The sequence below is a fragment of the Electrona antarctica genome (assembly GCF_951216825.1).
Source record: "Electrona antarctica genome assembly, chromosome: 13".
NCBI classification, from domain to species: Eukaryota; Metazoa; Chordata; class Actinopteri; order Myctophiformes; family Myctophidae; genus Electrona; species Electrona antarctica.
This window is the reverse complement of record NC_136794.1, coordinates 27848485-27867318: the sequence shown is the minus strand read 5'-3', so window position 1 is coordinate 27867318 and position 18834 is coordinate 27848485. Positions and strand designations below refer to the sequence as shown.

Below are 18834 nucleotides of genomic sequence, written 5' to 3'. Positions count from 1 at the left end.
ATATATGTGATTTGTTGTGACAACAGAGCAGCCAGTTTTAACTCTGCTCTTAGTTCCACTCCTGAGTGGTCCATTGATGACCCAGCCAACTCTTGTTCTGACTGCGTATGGTCCTTCATTTTGGCTGTTGATCAGCTCCCATGGTTCCATCACTTTTGCTGCATTAGTTCCGATGAGCATATCCACATCTGCATCCAAGTCATCTGCCGCTTTATGTTCTTCAAGTAGTGCCATTTGTCCACTTCATCCTGTCGTGGAATGTTCGCTCGTGACACTGGCAAAGCTTGATGGGTTAAAACATTTGGCAGTTCAATAAAATCATTCATATCCATGCCAGATACTTCCAAGTGAGACAATACACTGGTACTCACAATTTTCTTTTGCCCAATTCTTAATAGAATACTCGCTGGCTTGCCACTTAGCCCCAGTCTCTTTGCAAGGTTATGAGTACAAAAGGTACCAGAACTCCCCGGATCCAAAAATGCATATGTCTGCACAACTCGAACTTGAACTGCAACAATTGAAAACACAGCATTGTCCTTTTCTCCGGCCCCTATATGGCCACATGTCTGAGACTCACAAGATGTATCACTCACAGGTTCCTGAGCTTCATTATGCTCAATGTGAAGGACTGATGGTTGCCTTTTTCTGACACACACTGCAGTCCAATCGATGCGCACAAAATTTGCCTGTGTGTCCCACTTTCAAGCATCCAAAACAAATCCCATGTTCCTTTATGAACTGTATTTTGTCCTCTTGTGTCTTGGACTCAAATTCTGCACAAGTGTCGAGTGAATGGCTGGTTTGTTGGCAGAATAAACAACATTTGATGCGACTTTGGTTTCCCTCTTTCACTGCAGTGACACTGGTGGCAAAGGTGCCCTGATTCCTCTGCCTTGGTTGACTGACAGTGGGAAGTGTCTTGTTGTAGCTGGTATTTCTTGAATCCTGAATATTTCCAAACAGTGGGTCAGAGATAATTCTAACTTGTTTTTCAACAAACTTCACAAGGCCAATAAACAATGCTCTGCAACCACGTTGCTCCCGTAAATCACATGCAACATTCCTCCATGTCTCCCTCAACTTGTAAGGCAGCTTCATGACAATATTTCGGTTTCATGGCATGTCCAACTCATTCATGTGCATGATTTTCTGTGTTAAATTTGAGCATTCTCTCAAGAAGAGAGAGAAGGATTGCAGTGCTTTGACATATTCTGCTTTAATTATAGGCCAATCATGGATTTTGTCCATATAAGCAGAAGCAATTCTGTATTAGTTGTATTAAATGTTCAGAAAGCAAAGTATGATAACGGCCATACTGGCCCCATTCAATGGTATGATACCAGTCGAATGGGGTGGCACTATTACACTACTATTACAACTTGTCACAAGGTCTCTTGGTTGCCCCCTGGTGTACACAATTTTCAAAGGATCTGATGAAAGAATGGTATTGAAGAGGATCACCATCAAATATGGGTATGTTTCTCACTGGTAGGGAAGATGCTAGATTTTGCTGTACCAGCATTGTGGTGATGTCAGTTTGGCGTTGCATAATGTTTACAATGTCATTTTGAGTGCTGTTGTTACATGCCATGTTCAGGGAGGATGCCCAGCCTGTTTGTTGAGCATCATGGTGGTTGAGTGTATAGTGGTCTGAAGTCCTTCTGCAATATTGCCGTTTGTTTAGGCCTGACAGTCTGTGAGGTTTCCTTTGGCCTTACAGAGACAGCTGGGAAAAGAAGCTCCACCCACGTGGCAGGTTGCCGCTGGGGCAAGCTTTTCCGGGAATCTGTCCGGCGCGGCAACCTGACGCGTGGGTGGAGCTTCCTTTCCATCGACCAGCTGTCTAAAAAGCCGGAAAGACGTCGGGAGTCAGCTTCCTTTGGCCGTGCCTGTCGGCTCAAGTGTGCCCATGCTGCCTCTCTTTCTCAATTCAATTAAATTCAATTCAATTCAATTCAATTCAATTCAATTCAATTCAATTCAATTCAATTCAATTCAATTCAATTCAATTCAATTGAGCTTTATTGGCATGAGAAAACGTACATTTACATTGCTAAAGCAGAAGTGGAACAAGACAATCAAAATCTCTCTCTCTCTCTCCCCCAGTCTCTCTCACACGCGTATCTCAATAATGAGAGCATTGACTTGACGGATGTTGCTGAATCGCTCAGTTGGCAATATTTTATTTGTGGTGTTACTGTTGTTGATTCATCTTTGACTGTCACGCACGGATGAGTTGGTGGATATGACGGACACTACGACGGAAAACCATGTGTTCAACGTATTCAGACTTGAGGTTGACAGTAACTGGAGTCATGCTGTGAACATTGCAACAGTGAAACGTTTTTTTCCCCCCCAGTTACGTGCAGGAATCGGACAATTCATGAAGGATGAAGGGAAATTAAGCTAAATAATTTCACCACTTTGCTGTCTGTAAATGTCGCTACGACATGACACGACATCGTTTTCATATGATCTAGAATTGAAAAGAAATTTCCTCAGTATGTTTGGCACAACATATCCGTGAGCAACAGTTGACACACATCAAATAACAATATGAAACAGCTCAGAAACTGGTCCCTGATGTTGACAAGCTGGTTAAAGCAAAATCTGAGATGCCAAGGGTCTGGAAACAGCATGAAGTAAAGTATTTTTGAGATGTTTGCCTACCTGCCTACCTCGTATTGGTGTTGCCTTACTCATAAAGAGTTCCTGGCTCCGCCCCTGCGGCGGCAACCACACTGGTTATCATGAGACTCACAATAATGGTCATATATTGACATTCGCATATATGGGCTTAATATTGATGACATCAAGGGATCTCCACTGACAAACATTATGGAGATCTAATGGTCTCCATGATGTCACGAGGTCAGATCCATATATAAAAATGGCTAACTTCCTCTTTCTTCCTTAGCCTTCGATAAAGTGATGTCAAAAAGAAAGCACCACGTTGACTTCAGAGAGCCGTACGGACTGGTCGAGCTGCAGGTGAAAGTGCCGGCTGACGACCAACAACAAGGCCCAGTGGGGAAGAAATTAAAACCACCTGTTCATCCTCGTCCTGACAAAGATAAAGTGAACCTGAACAGACCTGCTAATGAGAAGGTTCCTTCAGTTTTACTCTAGCTATCACATGAATTTATTGTTTATTCCCTGCTTTACTTCCCTGATCTTGCATATAAGTTCCAATAATCAAAATTATGATTTATGTTACAGCTTGAGGTCTGCCAAGCAGGTAAGATATTTGTCTTTTACTAAATACATTAATTCCGTGAGAGACGGATAAATACATTTTCTTATCACAGCCCCTTCTTTCCCTTTTTTGTTTTATCAAGCCATGGGTGAGGAAGGGGGTGTAGGTTCATACAGTCTTCTTGTCATCAGTGATCAAAATAAATACTTCTTACAGTTGTATTTTGAGCAGTTTGCAGCATAACCCACTCTTACTAAACATGTACCTGGATCCTCCAACTGTCTAATAAAACTACACATTAGCCCTATGTCAGCATTAGCCCTATGTCAGCATTAACCTGTGAATGTTTTGATTCATAATTTTGAAGCAATTGCCAACAAGAGATGCTACTGGTAATAATAATAATACATATTGTGGCAACATTTTCTTTTACATGTAGTCAGCAAACAGCAGTGTTTAACGTGCAGCCTGCTGCAGGTAAAGTTTTCGGACTATAAAACATTGACCATTCATTACATAGCTCTTACCCTCCACCTATCACCTTCTGCCATCTTTGAACTGAGCAGCATGTTTCACATCATTCTTTTATGATATCACTTGTGACCACCATCACACCCATGCTTCATTATTATTATTGATTTGATAACAAACTAGTGCTGCCTCTACTTTCCCCTCTCACCTACATTTTGTTAACCAAATTAGACTTGGGGACGATTCTAAAGATGCCTTCTATAGCCAGTTTTTGAAATCTAAATTTACACTTTACTGGATTGTATGGAAAAACAAAAAGGACAACATTTTCTTTCAACAAATAAATAAATGAACAAAACAAAAATAGACGACCACCTTCAACTACTGATTTAGACCTGGACAGCCTTATACCTTTCACTCCAGGAAAGCATCCGTGTCTTTTATATATCATTGTTGCCGGGCAGACGCTATCTCCATATTCTAACATTTTGTGTTTTAAGCATTACAGTAGCATATCCACAACCTCAAAATCTGGCGCGAAGCTTGTAGATCTGCTATTTTTGCTGGTTTTGAATTTGAATCCTGAAAAATAAATGTTTTTGACATTGCTTACCACCTTTTTCAGAAAACGTATGTGTTTTTAAAATCGGCCTCAGGTCTAATTGGGTTAACCGATTAAGCCCACAATGTGAGCTTGTAGAACTATTTTCTTAAAAAGAAAGAAAAAAAGGCAATACATTTTGAATATTTTTCTGGTACAATCTGGTACAGGGGTCCCTGGCACAAAATGTTATTAGATGATATTATAATAATACATTATTATGTACTAGCCCTTACCCGTTTTGAGATATTGCCCCCCCCTTGTGGCCGCGGGGGTACTGTGCCCTGGGTGCGTTTTCGCATTTTTAATTCACTAATAAATTCATAATTAATTTAATAATTAATTTGTTAAATTGGAAAAAGTCACTTATAATAAGCAGACATGGCAACAGGTATTCTGTCGCCCACATTTATGATGATGATCCATAGTTTAAATATACATTTTGTGTACCTTTTGGCATTCTTTGCAGTTGCTTACGAGGTGGCAGAGCGGAAGCAGCACTCCTATTCTTCCAAGGAGCTCAAAGCTCAGATATTCTACTGTAGCCTGCAGAGGGATTTGACAGGAGAAATGTCCCTCCAAACAAATATCACGACGAACACGGTCGTCCCTGTCAGCGCAGAACACCTCAGCTTCATCAGTCGCAACGAGTCCCAAAAAATGGCCTTCACATCTGCTCTTGAGAAGGTCCATTCCAGCGTGGTGAAGAAGACCAGCGATGAGCTCCAAATCAAAAGAGACACTGTAGAAAGAGAAATCCACTTGGGCACAAAGGAAAAACTTGACCTGATCTGGGACCTCGCCTCTGGCAAAATGGAAACCGACGTGACGCTGTCCAAAGATGATGAGAGTCTTTCCATTCACCTTAAGGGACAGAAGAACGCTGTGAACGCTGCGGAAGGGATCTTGAACAAAGCCCTGGAGGGTGTCGATTCCATAACCCTGAACATGTCCCCTCACCTGATAAACTTCATTAAGTCACTCGACTTGAAGAAGTTCCAAAGGGATCACTTTGCCCAGAGCAACATAACGGCCGTATTGATCCCCGGCGAGGAGTCCTTTCAAATCATTGGCGATCGTGCTGACATCCGTAAAGCTGAAGACAAATTGCACGAAGTCATACAAAACAAAGACATTGAAATCACTGGTGAACAAGTTAAGATTGTCACGGGTAAGCACTGGAGCCAGTTTTTAGAAGATCTTAAATCCAGTCAGGATGTTCACAATATTAGCATCAAAATGACAGGGAAGAAGATTGAGGTGTGTGGATTCTCTGGTGTGGTGACAGATGTTCTGAGCAAGATAAAGGCCTACCTGGAGGACAAGAAGCCAGTGACAGCAGATGTCCCGTTGAAATCACTGCAGGAGTTGGAGTTTGTCCAGTCTCTCAAGATGTTCTCTGATGACACTGAAATCAAGGCTTTGGGAGCGACTGTATTGCCCTCTAAAAGCCAGGCACCACCTTGCCTGGAAGTCAAAGCTGCAAGTGATAAAATCAAACAAGCCACAGATGCGGTGACTCGTTTAATCGGTACGATACTAACGGAGAAGCTTATGTACTCCAAAGCAGGCGAGGCCAAGATCCTGGAGAAGAATAAGCTGCTGTTGATGGCTCGGGTGAAACCTTTGCAGTGTGAACTCCATCTGTCGCAAGCAGCAGCTACAACTACACAGCCATGCAACTTTGATATAGAAGGGTATATCACATTGACCCTCAATCAGGGTGATATTTCCAAGCATACATTGGATGCCTTGATTTGCCCTCTGAGCAGCCTGGCTTTTGACAACCCCATCGCACAACAGTTCCTCCAATCTGGAGGGCCAGAGATAAAACAGGTGATTGACAAGTTTCAGAGGGAGAAGCAGAGTCTTACAGCAGGAGATGTTGTCCTGTCCAACCCAGGAACCCTCAAATGCAAGAAGCTCATCTATGCAGTGATGCCAGTTTGGGGAAAGGGCATATCAAGTCTTCATGCGACTTACCTGCAAACTGCAGTCCATGAAAGCCTTGTGCAAGCAGAGAGCAACCAGTGTGTCTCCATAGGCATGTCAGCACTCGGATGTGGCACACTTGGATTTCCTGTAAAGGACTACTGCGAAGCAATTATGGGGGGAATCCTCAGCTTCATCACTACGGGCCATGGGGTTTTGACAAGCATCCATTTGATAGATTCTGATGCCAAAGTTGTGGAAGAATTGAAGTCAGCTGTCGAGGGCATGGTACGGTTGTATTCCTTACCTTGTTTGTATTTTTGTTTTTAATTTCCAGGCCTTGCTGGACTTACACATTGAGAGAGGAGATAAAATAGTCAGATAATATCTCAAGTGTTACAGTTGAACTATTAATCCTCTTAAAACTATTAAAACCTCTTGTCTTGTCTGTTATTAAACAGGGATTCGATCAAACAATTATCCCGAAAACTCCATCAGCAATTCTGCCTCCACAAAGTGCTTCGTCTCCATCGCAACCACTTATAAAAGACCCAAACACCAAAGGTAATTTAATTTCTATGACATTATTAATATATTAATACTATGGAAGGCCTGCTGTTGAGTACACTAACAAAGAGGGAACCTGATTGTTGTCTTGTTCAAACTAGTGATAGGTGGAGTCTCTGTGACTCTGAAGAAAGGAGACATCACCCAGGAGGCCGTGGACATCATAGTGAACTCTACCAACCAGGATCTCAATCTGAACACTGGTGATCATATTGTTAATGTCCTCTGTTTGAAATGTGGGCTGAAAGTGTTCTTTCATTTGTTCTTGTGGTCATTTACATCACTGGTTCCCAAACAGTGAGTCAGGACCCATTTGTGGGTCAAGTATAAATACCCCTTAATGTTTTGTTTCCTAAACAAATCTTTGAATTAAAAACAAACTCAGATTTTTCAAAATAATGTAACAAGCAACACGTGAATTCAAAGCTGCAAGTGATAAAATCAAACAAGCCACAGATGTGGTGACTCGTTTAATCGGTACGATACTAACGGAGAAGCTTATGTACTCCAAAGCAGGCGAGGCCAAGATCCTGGAGAAGAATAAGCTGCTGTTGATGGCTCGGGTGAAACCTTTGCAGTGTGAACTCCATCTGTCACAAGCAGCAGCTACAACTACACAGCCATGCAACTTTGATATAGAAGGGTATATCACATTGACCCTCAATCAGGGTGATATTTCCAAGCATACATTGGATGCCTTGATTTGCCCTCTGTACAGCATGGCCTTTGACAACCCCATCGCACAACAGTTCCTCCAATCTGGAGGGCCAGAGATAAAACAGGTGATTGTCAAGTTTCAGAGGGAGAAGCAGACTCTTACAGCAGGAGATGTTGTCCTGTCCAACCCGGGAACCCTCAAATGCAAGAAGCTCATCTATGCAGTGATGCCAGTTTGGGGAAAGGGCATATCAAGTCTTCATGCGACTTACCTGCAAACTGCAGTCCATGAAAGCCTGGTGCAAGCAGAGAGCAACCAGTGTGTCTCCATAGGCATGTCAGCACTCGGATGTGGCACACTTGGATTTCCTGTAAAGGACTACTGCGAAGCAATTATGGTGGGAATCCTCAGCTTCATCACTACGGGCCATGGGGTTCTGAGAAGCATCCATTTGATAGATTCTGATGCCAAAGTTGTGGAAGAATTGAAGTCAGTTGTCGAGGGCATGGTACGGTTGTATTCCTTACCTTGTTTGTATTTTTGTTTTTAATTTCCAGGCCTTGCTGGACTTACACATTGAGAGAGGAGATAAAATAGTCAGATAATATATCAAGTGTTACAGTTGAACTATTAATCCTATTAAAACTATTAAAACCTCTTGTCTTATCTGTTATTAAACAGGGATTCGATCAAACAATTATCTCCAAAACACCATCAGCACACCATCCACAAAGTGCTTTGTCTCCATCGCAACCACTTATAAAAGACCCAAACACCAAAGGTAATTTAATTTCTATGACGTTATTAATATATTAATACTATGGAAGGCCTGCTGTTACACTAACAAAGAGGGAACCTGATTGTTGTCTTGTTCAAACTAGTGATAGGTGGAGTCTCTGTGACTCTGAAGAAAGGAGACATCACCCAGGAGGCCGTGGACATCATAGTGAACGTTACCAACCAGGATCTCAATCTGAACACTGGTGATCATATTGTTAATGACCTGTTGAAATGTGGGCTGAAAGTGTTCTTTCATTTGCTCTTGTGGTCATCTACATCAGGGGTTCTCAACCTTTTTGGCCGGGGACCCCCGAAAATGCTTTGGCAACGTCTCGGGACCCCCGCCCCGCCCCCTCCTGACCCCCAATATAAATTGACTGCTACAATAACCTTAATAATAGAGACAATACACCATAAATAAATACTGAAACCATAATCATTAGGGAAGGTGTATACATGTACTATGTGTACTATATGTAAACTCTTCATTTCCACTTTACAGCCATTCAGTTTTTTCTTCTTTTTTTTTTTAAATAATTTGGGGACCCCCCAAAATAATTTGGCGACCCCTTGAGGGGTCGCGACCCACGGGTTGAGAACCCCTGATCTACATCACTGGTTCCCAAACAGTGAGTCGGGACCCATTTGTGGGTCAAGTATAAATACCCCTTAATGTTTTGTTTCCTAAACAAACTCAGATTTTTCAAAAGAATGTAACAAGCAACACGTGAGATGGTAGATCTGCCATTTTCACTAGTTTGGGTCGCAAACGTTTAATTTCTCTTTTGGGTCTTGAGCTAAAAAGTTTGGGAACCACTGAATTCTACATTCTTTTGTTGCTTCAGTCCATCTCTAAAGTAGAAGTCTGTGTTGATGGATTGTTTCACATTGTGTTGAACAGGTGTGTCCGGAGCCATCCTGAAAGCAGCAGGGAAATCTGTTGTGGACGAATGCAACAAACATGGTAGAGAAACTGTTTCAAAGTTCGGCTTAGTAATATCACTATAATAAAATGACACTTTATTTGACATACTACATACTGTCTCCATCTCTGATGACATTGTGTTTGCTCTCAGGTTCCCAGAAAGCTGATGGTGTGGTGCTAACCAGCAGTGGCAGCCTGAGTTGTAAACACATAGCTCAGATGGTTGGACCCAGCCAGGCCATCGCTATCACCGTCTCCATAGAGAAGGTCCTTCAGCTTTGTGAGAGCAAAATGGCTGCCACCGTTGCTATTCCTACTATCGGCACAGGTAATATATACTGTCATATCAGTTTTTTCCCCCTGAAATGCTGTCTCTGATGGGAAGACATCATCATTCATATAAAACATATACTGTACATGTAAGGTCCAGTCTCTATAAATGTTATCTCTTTGTTCATCATCGGTCTGCTTTCCAGGCACCTCTGGGTTCTCAATATGGCTTTCTTCCACTGGGAACGGTCCATGGCCACCTCATGGTCGACGCCGAGTGCTTTCATGTCAGCCATTACAGTCGTCTGCCAGGTCTTCTTAGGCCAGCCACTGGGTCTTGTCCCCTCCAAGTTAATAGACATTACTTTCTTCATCCAATTGTTCTCTTCCTTCCTTAATACGTGTCCGTACCATCTCAGTGTCCTTCTCCTCACCACATCCACTATGGTCTCCACTCCCATCCTCTGGCTCAGCTCTGCACTGGTCTCTCTCTCCCTCAGTGACACACCGCACATCCATCAATACGTCATGCCACTTCTGATGCAGGCAGAGTACACTTGCCCTTTCATCTTCAGGGATGGGGCCTTGGATGTTAGAAATGGCATGGGTTCCCTGAACTTCTTCCATCCACTTCTCACCCTTGTGGTCAAAGCTAGGTCCACCCCTCCATTAGCGTTGAGCATGTCCACAGTCCCCCTAGGTAGCAGAAACTGTTCACCACCTCATACATCTCCCCGTCCACTACAAGAGCCTTGTATTGCTCGTCTGCATCTGCTTGTGGGACTTCTCCCCTGCACCGCTTGCACTGGAATGTCCCACTTGCCGCTTGCCTTTTACTCCACTGCATCTCCAATGGAACCATTCAATTTGAAGAAATTGTTACTACTTCAAATTGTAGATATTTGTGAACATTATAATCAAACTATGAAACTGGTGTAGATATTTAGGCAATATTATAGTCCCACTCAGTTATACGTAATTGACTTCTGAATACGAATATTCAAGAGGCACAGCATTAATATTTATTCATCATGTATTTTCTCTTTGGTGTTGATTGTTTTATTGCCACAGGAAAAGGTAGCATTAGCCCCAAGGACTGCATCGAGGCTATTCTAAAAGCAGTGGAAAACCACACATCACAGACTGCGTCCTCCAGCCTCAAGAGAATCTCTGTCGTGGCCTTTGAAGACAAGATTTATAACGCAATGAGGGATGTTTTTTGCAAAAACAAACAACCAAAGAAGAGTGTCAGTCAGGTACAGTAGAATCACGTCTTTGTTTTTTACTATTACAACCATTTATTTACAGAAGAATTTGTGACTTTCCTCGTTTCTCTATTTTTTGTATTTTCTGCAATCTGTACATGATGTGATGTCTTTAATTAATAGGCAATAGCTGCATCAACAAATACCAAGTCTGATCTACCTCCAAATCAAGGTTTGAATTATCTTTGATTGTATCGCATTTAAAAAAAAAAGCAGACAAAGACAGCTGAAGTCGTTAATCATTATTTATGTTTTGGTCTATTTTCCTTCCACTGTAGTTAAGATCCACGGTGTCAGGGTTGAAGTGAGAAAAGGCGACATCACTCAGGACACTGTCAGAGGCATTGTGAATACCACCAATGCTGATATCAATTCCAAAGGAGGTTGGTGCGCTAGTACGCTACCTCTTGTGTACAGACACAACGTGTAGCTTGAGCTGCAGATCTAACAGTGAGACACGACTGAAATTAAGACCCCACTTTTTCATTTGTAGGTGTCTCTGGAGCCATTTTCAAAGCAGCTGGATCTGCAATTGAACAAGAATGTCAAAACATCCGTGAGTGTTGATTTTAAATGTACAATTAGAAACCTCAGACAGATTGAATGCTATGAGAAAGGTGCTAGCAGTATGCAATCCTATGCAAAACTCACTACCAAAATGCTGTGCGTACAGTACACATATTTAACAACATTGTTCCACTCATAGTAGGTGAATATCTAGTGAAAATGGCACATCTACAAGCCATTTATAACCAATAACTGACTTAATCTTCTCATGTTGGGTGTTTTGTTTGATACATTTTATTTTATTTCTTATATCAATGAATCAACACAACAACAAGTCTCCTGTGTTACGTTTCTGAAATTATTGTTCATTAAAATCCATGCCAATTTTTATTTTATTTTATTTATTTTATTTTTAAACATAAAACTACGTCTTGGCACAGGGGGTTATAGTGCTTAAAACAGTTTCCTGGCTTGGATTGGGTTAATCATAATGAGGAATACGTTTGAAATAATCGAGATATTCGCAGCCCTAATACTACTGTACTATGTTGTGTATGAATGAAGAGGTTATGATTTACTGTTGCCTGTCTCATTGTGCTGCTTGTATTCTAGTATAATATATGGCATGCTTCTAATGTCGGCATGAAGTGGCTTTGATTCCTCCTATATAAAATACACCGTAGTGGCATCTGATTTGGTTTGTTGCCCTTCTGGTTATGTTTAAAGGGCCACTGAAAGGTGACCAGGTTGGAGTGACGAGTGGCGGAGCCTTGCAGTGTGACTACATCCTGCACATGGTGGGACCACACAACGCAGCGGACGCCACTGCACGCGTCCGCAAGGTGCTGGAATGCTGCGAAGAGAGAGCCATCACCACGTTGTCCCTCCCTGCTGTGGGAACTGGTAGGAATTATTCCTTGGTCCTTGACAGTGTTCCAGGGGGTCCCTCAGCTAAATGATAATTAGGAACCAAATGGACCCTTAATGGCAATTGCGCTTTTATAGTGCATTCGATCGATCGAGCCATAATGCTACTTACGTTAGCCGGTTAGCTAGCTATGTTGTTAGAACAGCACTGGATCGCCCATCTTAGATCGTCGTCGCCATAATAATCCATTCTATCTATTTCTTTCAATCACCTGTATCTCCTATTCCTTGTCCCAGATGGCCTTTTGGTCAAAACAACGTTTCTTTGACGGCACAGAGCCGGCGATGAGGAGCCCTCCAGTGCCCCGGTTTGGATTCATATTGTAAACAAGGCCTGTTCAGTGTCCAGGCTCCGTTCAGCTTCCTAGGTTAATACTACTTCCGGTAGACTGGAAATGTGGCTTTTCAAAATAAGAGCTCGACTGGAAAAAATGCTGGCGTGAATTACATCCTATTTTTTTCAATAAATGCTAGCGCTGTAAGGGTTAAGGTGGTTGCACACCGGCCGCGTTTTTCGGAAAACTGATGGAGAAACGCCCCACACACCGTGCTCGGTGTGTGGGGACCTTTGGGTCCATTTGATTCCATTTGTACACTCAGAGTTAAATTAACTTTGATTTTACAATATACATTGGGGTCCCAGAGATAGAAATGGCATTAAATGGGGGTCCGTAGCCTAATTCAGGTCAAACCTGTGGTACTTGAAATGAAAATGGTTGAAAATCACTGCTAGAGCCGTTCTGGATGGATCCCGTGAACGGGTGTCCACGTGCTAACGAGTGTCAATTTGGGGGTCCTTGACATGAAAAAGTCTGAGAACCACTGATTTAAGCAATAACTCGCTCCTCAGGCCATGGTATATTGTTATTATATACCACAGCCCAGGACACATGGGGGTCTTTGTCTCCCCATATTCCCCATGAGAAGACAACTGGTCTTAAGCCCAAACCGTACCAATGCAACTAGTCACATATAGGGTTTAAGTGGTAAACCCCACACTAAATCAGGGGATTTGAGTAATAACCCCACACCCTGCATTTGAAGGTATGGTAATTAGCCCTTTGTTAATCCCACCCCAAAAAGCGATTGTCCAATGCCATTCCAAATAGTTTAGCAACTGTTGCTATGCAGGTCAAGCTTTCGCCACCTCATAGCTGTCAATGTTATTTTGCGTGGCTGTGTTGTCGAGAAAGTTACACAACTGACCCACCCAGGTGATGGCAATAATACTAATGACCGTGCAACATGAAAACTCCTGTCGGGTGGTCGTTAAAAGTTGATTTCTCCCTCTGTAATTTCCTTGGATTTCTAGTTTATTTAAATAATGTCATGCAAAATTGCCCGGTACATAGCCTACTGCAGGCCTTGTCGACTAGATTTAGAAGACATTTTGATGCTCTTGCTACTGAAATGATCGATTATTTATATGGAGAAATCCCGTCATTTTACATCTCTATGGGGGAGAAGGACAGCTTGCCTCCTCGCTGCTAACATGCCTATTGGACAAGGGCGGGTTGGGGAGGGACTTAGCGAAGGGCTAATTGTCACACACGATCTGTTTACTGATTAAATGTCTTCTGTAAAAAAACTGCCTTGTAGCCAGCAGGTGGCAGTGTAACATCACTTCACTCATAATAGGACACAAGGTTTGTGTGTTTTTTGAAAAAATGCCAAACAACTTCATCATTCGAGTGCCCTCGAGATCTGCGACACAAGCTGCTTCCACTGGTCTCTGTTGAGACCAAACAACTTACATTCACAATATATAGTCATTTTGAATAAGTGAATTACCAAAATAATAACTTAATTTATTTTTAGTTTTCCTGGAGATAATCTGAAATTATCAAGATTGCAAGATTTTAGCTACATAATTTATAACAAACTATAATATGATTCCGTAAAATAAATAGTAATTACATCATAACTTAAACCCAGTGTAATGAAACATTTGTTTCCAGTGTGGCCCTCAAAGCCAGCATGTGACAACATATTAAACATCACACTTAAATAAAATGAAAAATGGAGTTTAAATATAATTCAAATGAGCTTTGATTCTTTGAGCAAAAGGTACACATGGAAATCAAATGGTAAACTAAACATGTAGAAGCACATTGGTTTTGAAGTATGAATCCAATTTCCAGTGGGTAAAGATTTGACAATGTCATCAATTGAACACCAAGCTTTCTCAAAACAAAAGAGACTTTTTTGAATGTCCTTACATTTGGTCCGCAAATCCTCCTTCCCTCTTCCTTGTTAACTGCAGGCACCGGAGGCCTGTCGGGCTTGGATTGTGTAGAGGCCATCCTGCAGGGCGTCATGGACCATCTGTCCTCTACCGCCTCCAGCGTCCTGAAGCTCCTCTTCGTGGTCATCCAACAGGACGACATCCTCCAGGACTTCCTGCACGGCCTCATCCAGTGGAAGTCAAACCAGAGGGTAAGTTCAGTTCACACACCGTCCTGTACGTACAGGAGTGTACCTGAATGTACATAAACAGTCCAAAGGGGCTTACGACAAATGCAGAAACACACACACACACACACACACACACACACACACACACACACACACACACACACACACACACACACACACACACACACACACACACACACACACACACACACACACACACACACACACACACACACACACAGTTGAAGATCACATGAAAAGCACCAAAACCACAACTCTTAAAACCATTCACTTTGTGATATTCCAAACAAAGATGATTCAGGACTTTGAGGAGGTCAAGAAGAAATTCCAGAAGGTGACTCCCAAGAAACCTGGTAAGCATGAAGCCTAAAGGTCAGTTCAGATCAAAGATTGACGATGAGACAATCCCTTTAGAACACTATAGAATAGAGGATATATTGTGGCAGTGTGGTAGGGTTTAACCACTTAAACTCTACTTTGTTAACTGGAGTGAGTCCCCCAGGGGGACTTGGCCATCCTTTTTACTCCAGGCTCTCCACAAAATCTCCTTGCCAATAACAACCGTTGTACAGCTGTAGAGGTGGATGGCAGGTAGACCAAGCAAGAGAAGAAGGGTTATTCTTTACTCTTGTTCCCATCGCGAGGCGTTTCCTTTCATTTGAAGAAAATGTACAGTTATACCTAGTGGTAACTAAAACATACAGAGGAGGATACAAAAATGTACGAGCTTGTACAGTAGATCTGCAATTTTTGATGAATGTTCACCCCAGAACAGGGATGCTAGGGTTCATGTGGTTAAGCAGTTAAGCAAATCTTACATTTTTGAGGGGCGCTAGCCCCTCCTATACAGGTTTAATGTTTGTCTTTAGTTCAATGTTTGTTTTAAAAAAGCCATTGACAATGAAGGGAAAATGTACGTAATCTTGTCCCTAACACAAACATTAAATGCCATTAACAATAAAGAGAATTTAATGTTTGTTTTGACACCGTTTGTTTTACATCACCTAATCAACATGAGTTAGACTTTAATATATTAGCGCCCCTCACTTCACACGGGTGTTTTTTAAATAGCCGATCTATCATTTGTAACCCACATTTGCTTTTTAAACTATTCCCACAGTGACCAAAAAGTTACAGCACCCTCCTCCCACAACATCAACAGCGGCCACGCCGAACCCTTCCACAACACCCGCCCAGCAGAACACACTGAGCCTGTCCAGCGCCTGCAGAGCCGTGTCCTTCCCCACCATGGAGGCAGATGTGATGGGCTGCTCTGCTGCCAGCCTGGCCCAAGTCAAACAGATCATGGACGACATGATATCTGAGGAGTGCCACAGTGAGGAGCTGTCCTCCAGCCAGCTGCCGCTGCTGCTGGAGGCAGAGAAGCAGGCCGTCGTGGATCTCAGCCAGAAGAGCCAGGTTAGTTACATTATTTATTTTTGAGTGCTGCAACCACTCCTATAGACAGCTATGTGTGTCCCTCCGTCTGTCCCTGGCTGGGTCTGTCCGAGCACGAACATAGGTTTTGGTTGGTTTTCACAACCAAGTGTCACTGTTGCACAGCCTAACACACACACACACACACACACACATGGCCTTACAAACAGTTCTAATCGGACACCACTGCGGCGGGTCCTCTTAAATCGGACAACCAGCCCTAAGTATTTAGGGCTTTTATACCATCACTATTTTGTAGCAAAAAGGCCTTGTGCACGCCTACAAAGACAGGTGCGTCGGAGCCGGCAACCAAATGCGAATCATGAGAAGAAAAGGGTCATGTTACCAGATACCTGATGAAGGTCATTTAGACCGAAACGTTGTCATCTGAATAAAACTACTGCTATAAGTGAAGACAGTGTGCAGGACCCTTTTCTTCTCATACCATCTCTATTAAAAAATATGATGTACTCATTTCATAATTTTATTATATATCAATGTTTATTATTACTATATAATGTCAACCACTATATTACATAATTATCATCTCTGTTAGGTGAGCGTGCTCATGTCGCCGGCCCAGGACAAAGCCACCATCTCAGGGAAGAGGGACGACGTTCTAGCCGCCGTCCTGCAGATCGAAAAGTTCCTCCACAGGGCCAAGGAGAGGGAGAGCAGGCGGGAGGAGGAGAAGAGGCTGCGTGAGATAGTGTGTTGGGAGGCGGCGGTGGGTGAGTCCTGGGGAGCGCTGGACCAGAGCCTGAGCTTGGACCTGGAGCGTGCTCTGTGTGACAGGCGGCCCAGCATCACCTACAGTCACTGTGGTCAAACGTACACCGTGGATCTGAAGAGCATGCAGCGCACTGATGCCAGAGGAACCAGCACAAGGATCAAGAGAACCATAAAGGCTGATTCTGATAAAGGTACAACATGGATTTGATTCATAATGCACTTTACATTAGTGTAAATCTCAAAGTGCATGAGGGCAATGAAGCCTAGAGGTAAAACCAGTGTGGCTAAAATAAATGCTTTGTTAAAAAGGTAGTTCTTTACTTTTTTAGTCCTCTCTTAAAATAATGAACCGATTGTGTTGCTCTCAGGTTGGCAAGGAGGGCATTTCCTACATACATTGTATTTATAGGAATGTGTTTATTTATTATTGACAGTTAATTATCATTGTTACTAAGTTTTATTCATGTTTTTTAAACATACAGAAATTATCTATATTTAGTTAATATTTATGTAATGTTGCTTATGTAGTGTCTTTCATACAGTATTTCATACAGTAGGTATCACAATACAGAATGTTCTCATTGTACTAAAATGTCCCTCTGTCTTAGCTGTCATACAGTCTCCACTGACCTGGAGCCAGATGGACAACAAGGACATGGACATAGTTGATGTTGATCCAACCTCAGGAGAGTACAAGAAAGTTGTGACAGAATTCATTAAAACATCCCAAAATCCACATAATGGTGTCACACCAACCATTCAAGTTGTCAAGGTAATACTTTAGTTAGGTTGGTGGTTGGTATGTGTTTGCTGATTTTCACCCTGAATTGTATTGTTATAAAAACTAAAATAATTCACAATGTTCCTTATGACACGAGTATAATTGAACAATATCACTCTGGCGATGTCCACAGATCCAGAGGATCCAGAATGAAGACCAGTGGCAGCGTTACGCAGTCAGGAAACAGTGGCTGGATAAGAGGTACCCCACCAACAAGAATGAGATGAACCTCTACCACGGCACAACCTCAGCCATCTGCCAAAAGATCAACGTCAGCGGCTTCAACAGGAGCTTCTGTGGTAGAAATGGTAGGTATGCGAATGCACATAGTTTTGAGAATTTCTATAATTTCCTCTAAGACTTGATATTACCAGCACACAAGAAGTCTTTCTGACACACACACACACACACACACACACACACACACACACACACACACACACACACACACACACACACACACACACACACACACACACACACACACACACACACGTCATGGGCATATTTTCATGGTATCAATGAGTTTCCTCTTGATTCTGTTTTCTCAGCCACTGCATATGGTAATGGGACCTATTTCGCCAAAGAATCCTGGTATTCTTTACAAGTTGCCTACTCCAACCCTGATGCCAATGGCCTCAAGTACATCTATCATGCTCGAGTCCTGGTTGGGAAACCATGCGAAGGGACCGGGGGCATGCTGGAGCCATCACCTCTCAACCCCCGTAACCTGGCCGAAGGCCTGCATGACTGTGCAGTAGACAACCCACTGAAACCTTTCATCTACGTGGTGTTTTGCGATGCAGGCGCTTATCCTGACTATCTGATCACATTCAAGACATCGTGAGGAACAGTGGGAAGAAACAATCATAAGGCCACATGACACTTTTGCTCTCTTATCAGCCCCTCGTGAAAAGGATTTAAAAAGTGTGTGAGCATCCTGGTGACTTACTCTTTGTCCTGAGCACAAACATGTAACTTTTAATGATAAACAATAGAATAATATATTTGCACTATGCCGGTATGGCTACACTGTGGGAGAAATATGGTGTTTTACAACCAAAGATACTGTGCAATATAGGCTGTATTTACACTGCGAGTCATATACAAAAATATGTGCTGATCAATTATATTGATTGACATTATCAAGATAAGTATACCCTTGTTTTTTCATTTTCTTTTCTAATTGAATTTACAAAATCGTGTAAAATATAGTAGTTGTGACTAGATACATGGGTGATACTGTAGGCAAACAGTTATGAAAATGCATAACTAATTTGAAGTTCATACCTTTGCTGCTGTAATTGTTTTTCCTGTCCAATGAAACAATTTTATGGAAATAAAGT

At 42.3% G+C, this 18834-nt stretch overlaps 1 protein-coding gene across 2 annotated transcripts in view; it reads left to right on the top strand.

Annotated features, from left to right (window-relative positions):
• Nucleotides 1-18834, top strand: part of LOC306935760 (protein mono-ADP-ribosyltransferase PARP14-like) — a 23680-nt gene extending 4846 nt beyond the window's left edge. The window contains exons 2-23 of one of the 2 annotated variants that reach the window (XM_079518948.1): nucleotides 2921-3111; nucleotides 3223-3241; nucleotides 4741-6491; nucleotides 6665-6767; nucleotides 6872-6973; nucleotides 7287-7936; nucleotides 8110-8209; nucleotides 8310-8411; nucleotides 9110-9172; nucleotides 9285-9461; nucleotides 10475-10659; nucleotides 10792-10840; nucleotides 10947-11051; nucleotides 11162-11224; nucleotides 11902-12078; nucleotides 14366-14538; nucleotides 14831-14891; nucleotides 15659-15957; nucleotides 16532-16898; nucleotides 17316-17479; nucleotides 17622-17796; nucleotides 18040-18834. In XM_079518948.1, the coding sequence (XP_079375074.1) occupies nucleotides 2921-3111; nucleotides 3223-3241; nucleotides 4741-6491; nucleotides 6665-6767; nucleotides 6872-6973; nucleotides 7287-7936; nucleotides 8110-8209; nucleotides 8310-8411; nucleotides 9110-9172; nucleotides 9285-9461; nucleotides 10475-10659; nucleotides 10792-10840; nucleotides 10947-11051; nucleotides 11162-11224; nucleotides 11902-12078; nucleotides 14366-14538; nucleotides 14831-14891; nucleotides 15659-15957; nucleotides 16532-16898; nucleotides 17316-17479; nucleotides 17622-17796; nucleotides 18040-18335 (5372 nt within the window). In that variant the 3' untranslated portion in view covers nucleotides 18336-18834. The remainder of the gene's footprint in view (nucleotides 1-2920; nucleotides 3112-3222; nucleotides 3242-4740; nucleotides 6492-6664; nucleotides 6768-6871; nucleotides 6974-7286; nucleotides 7937-8109; nucleotides 8210-8309; nucleotides 8412-9109; nucleotides 9173-9284; nucleotides 9462-10474; nucleotides 10660-10791; nucleotides 10841-10946; nucleotides 11052-11161; nucleotides 11225-11901; nucleotides 12079-14365; nucleotides 14539-14830; nucleotides 14892-15658; nucleotides 15958-16531; nucleotides 16899-17315; nucleotides 17480-17621; nucleotides 17797-18039) is intronic. The other variant, XM_079518949.1, reaches the window with a different exon arrangement.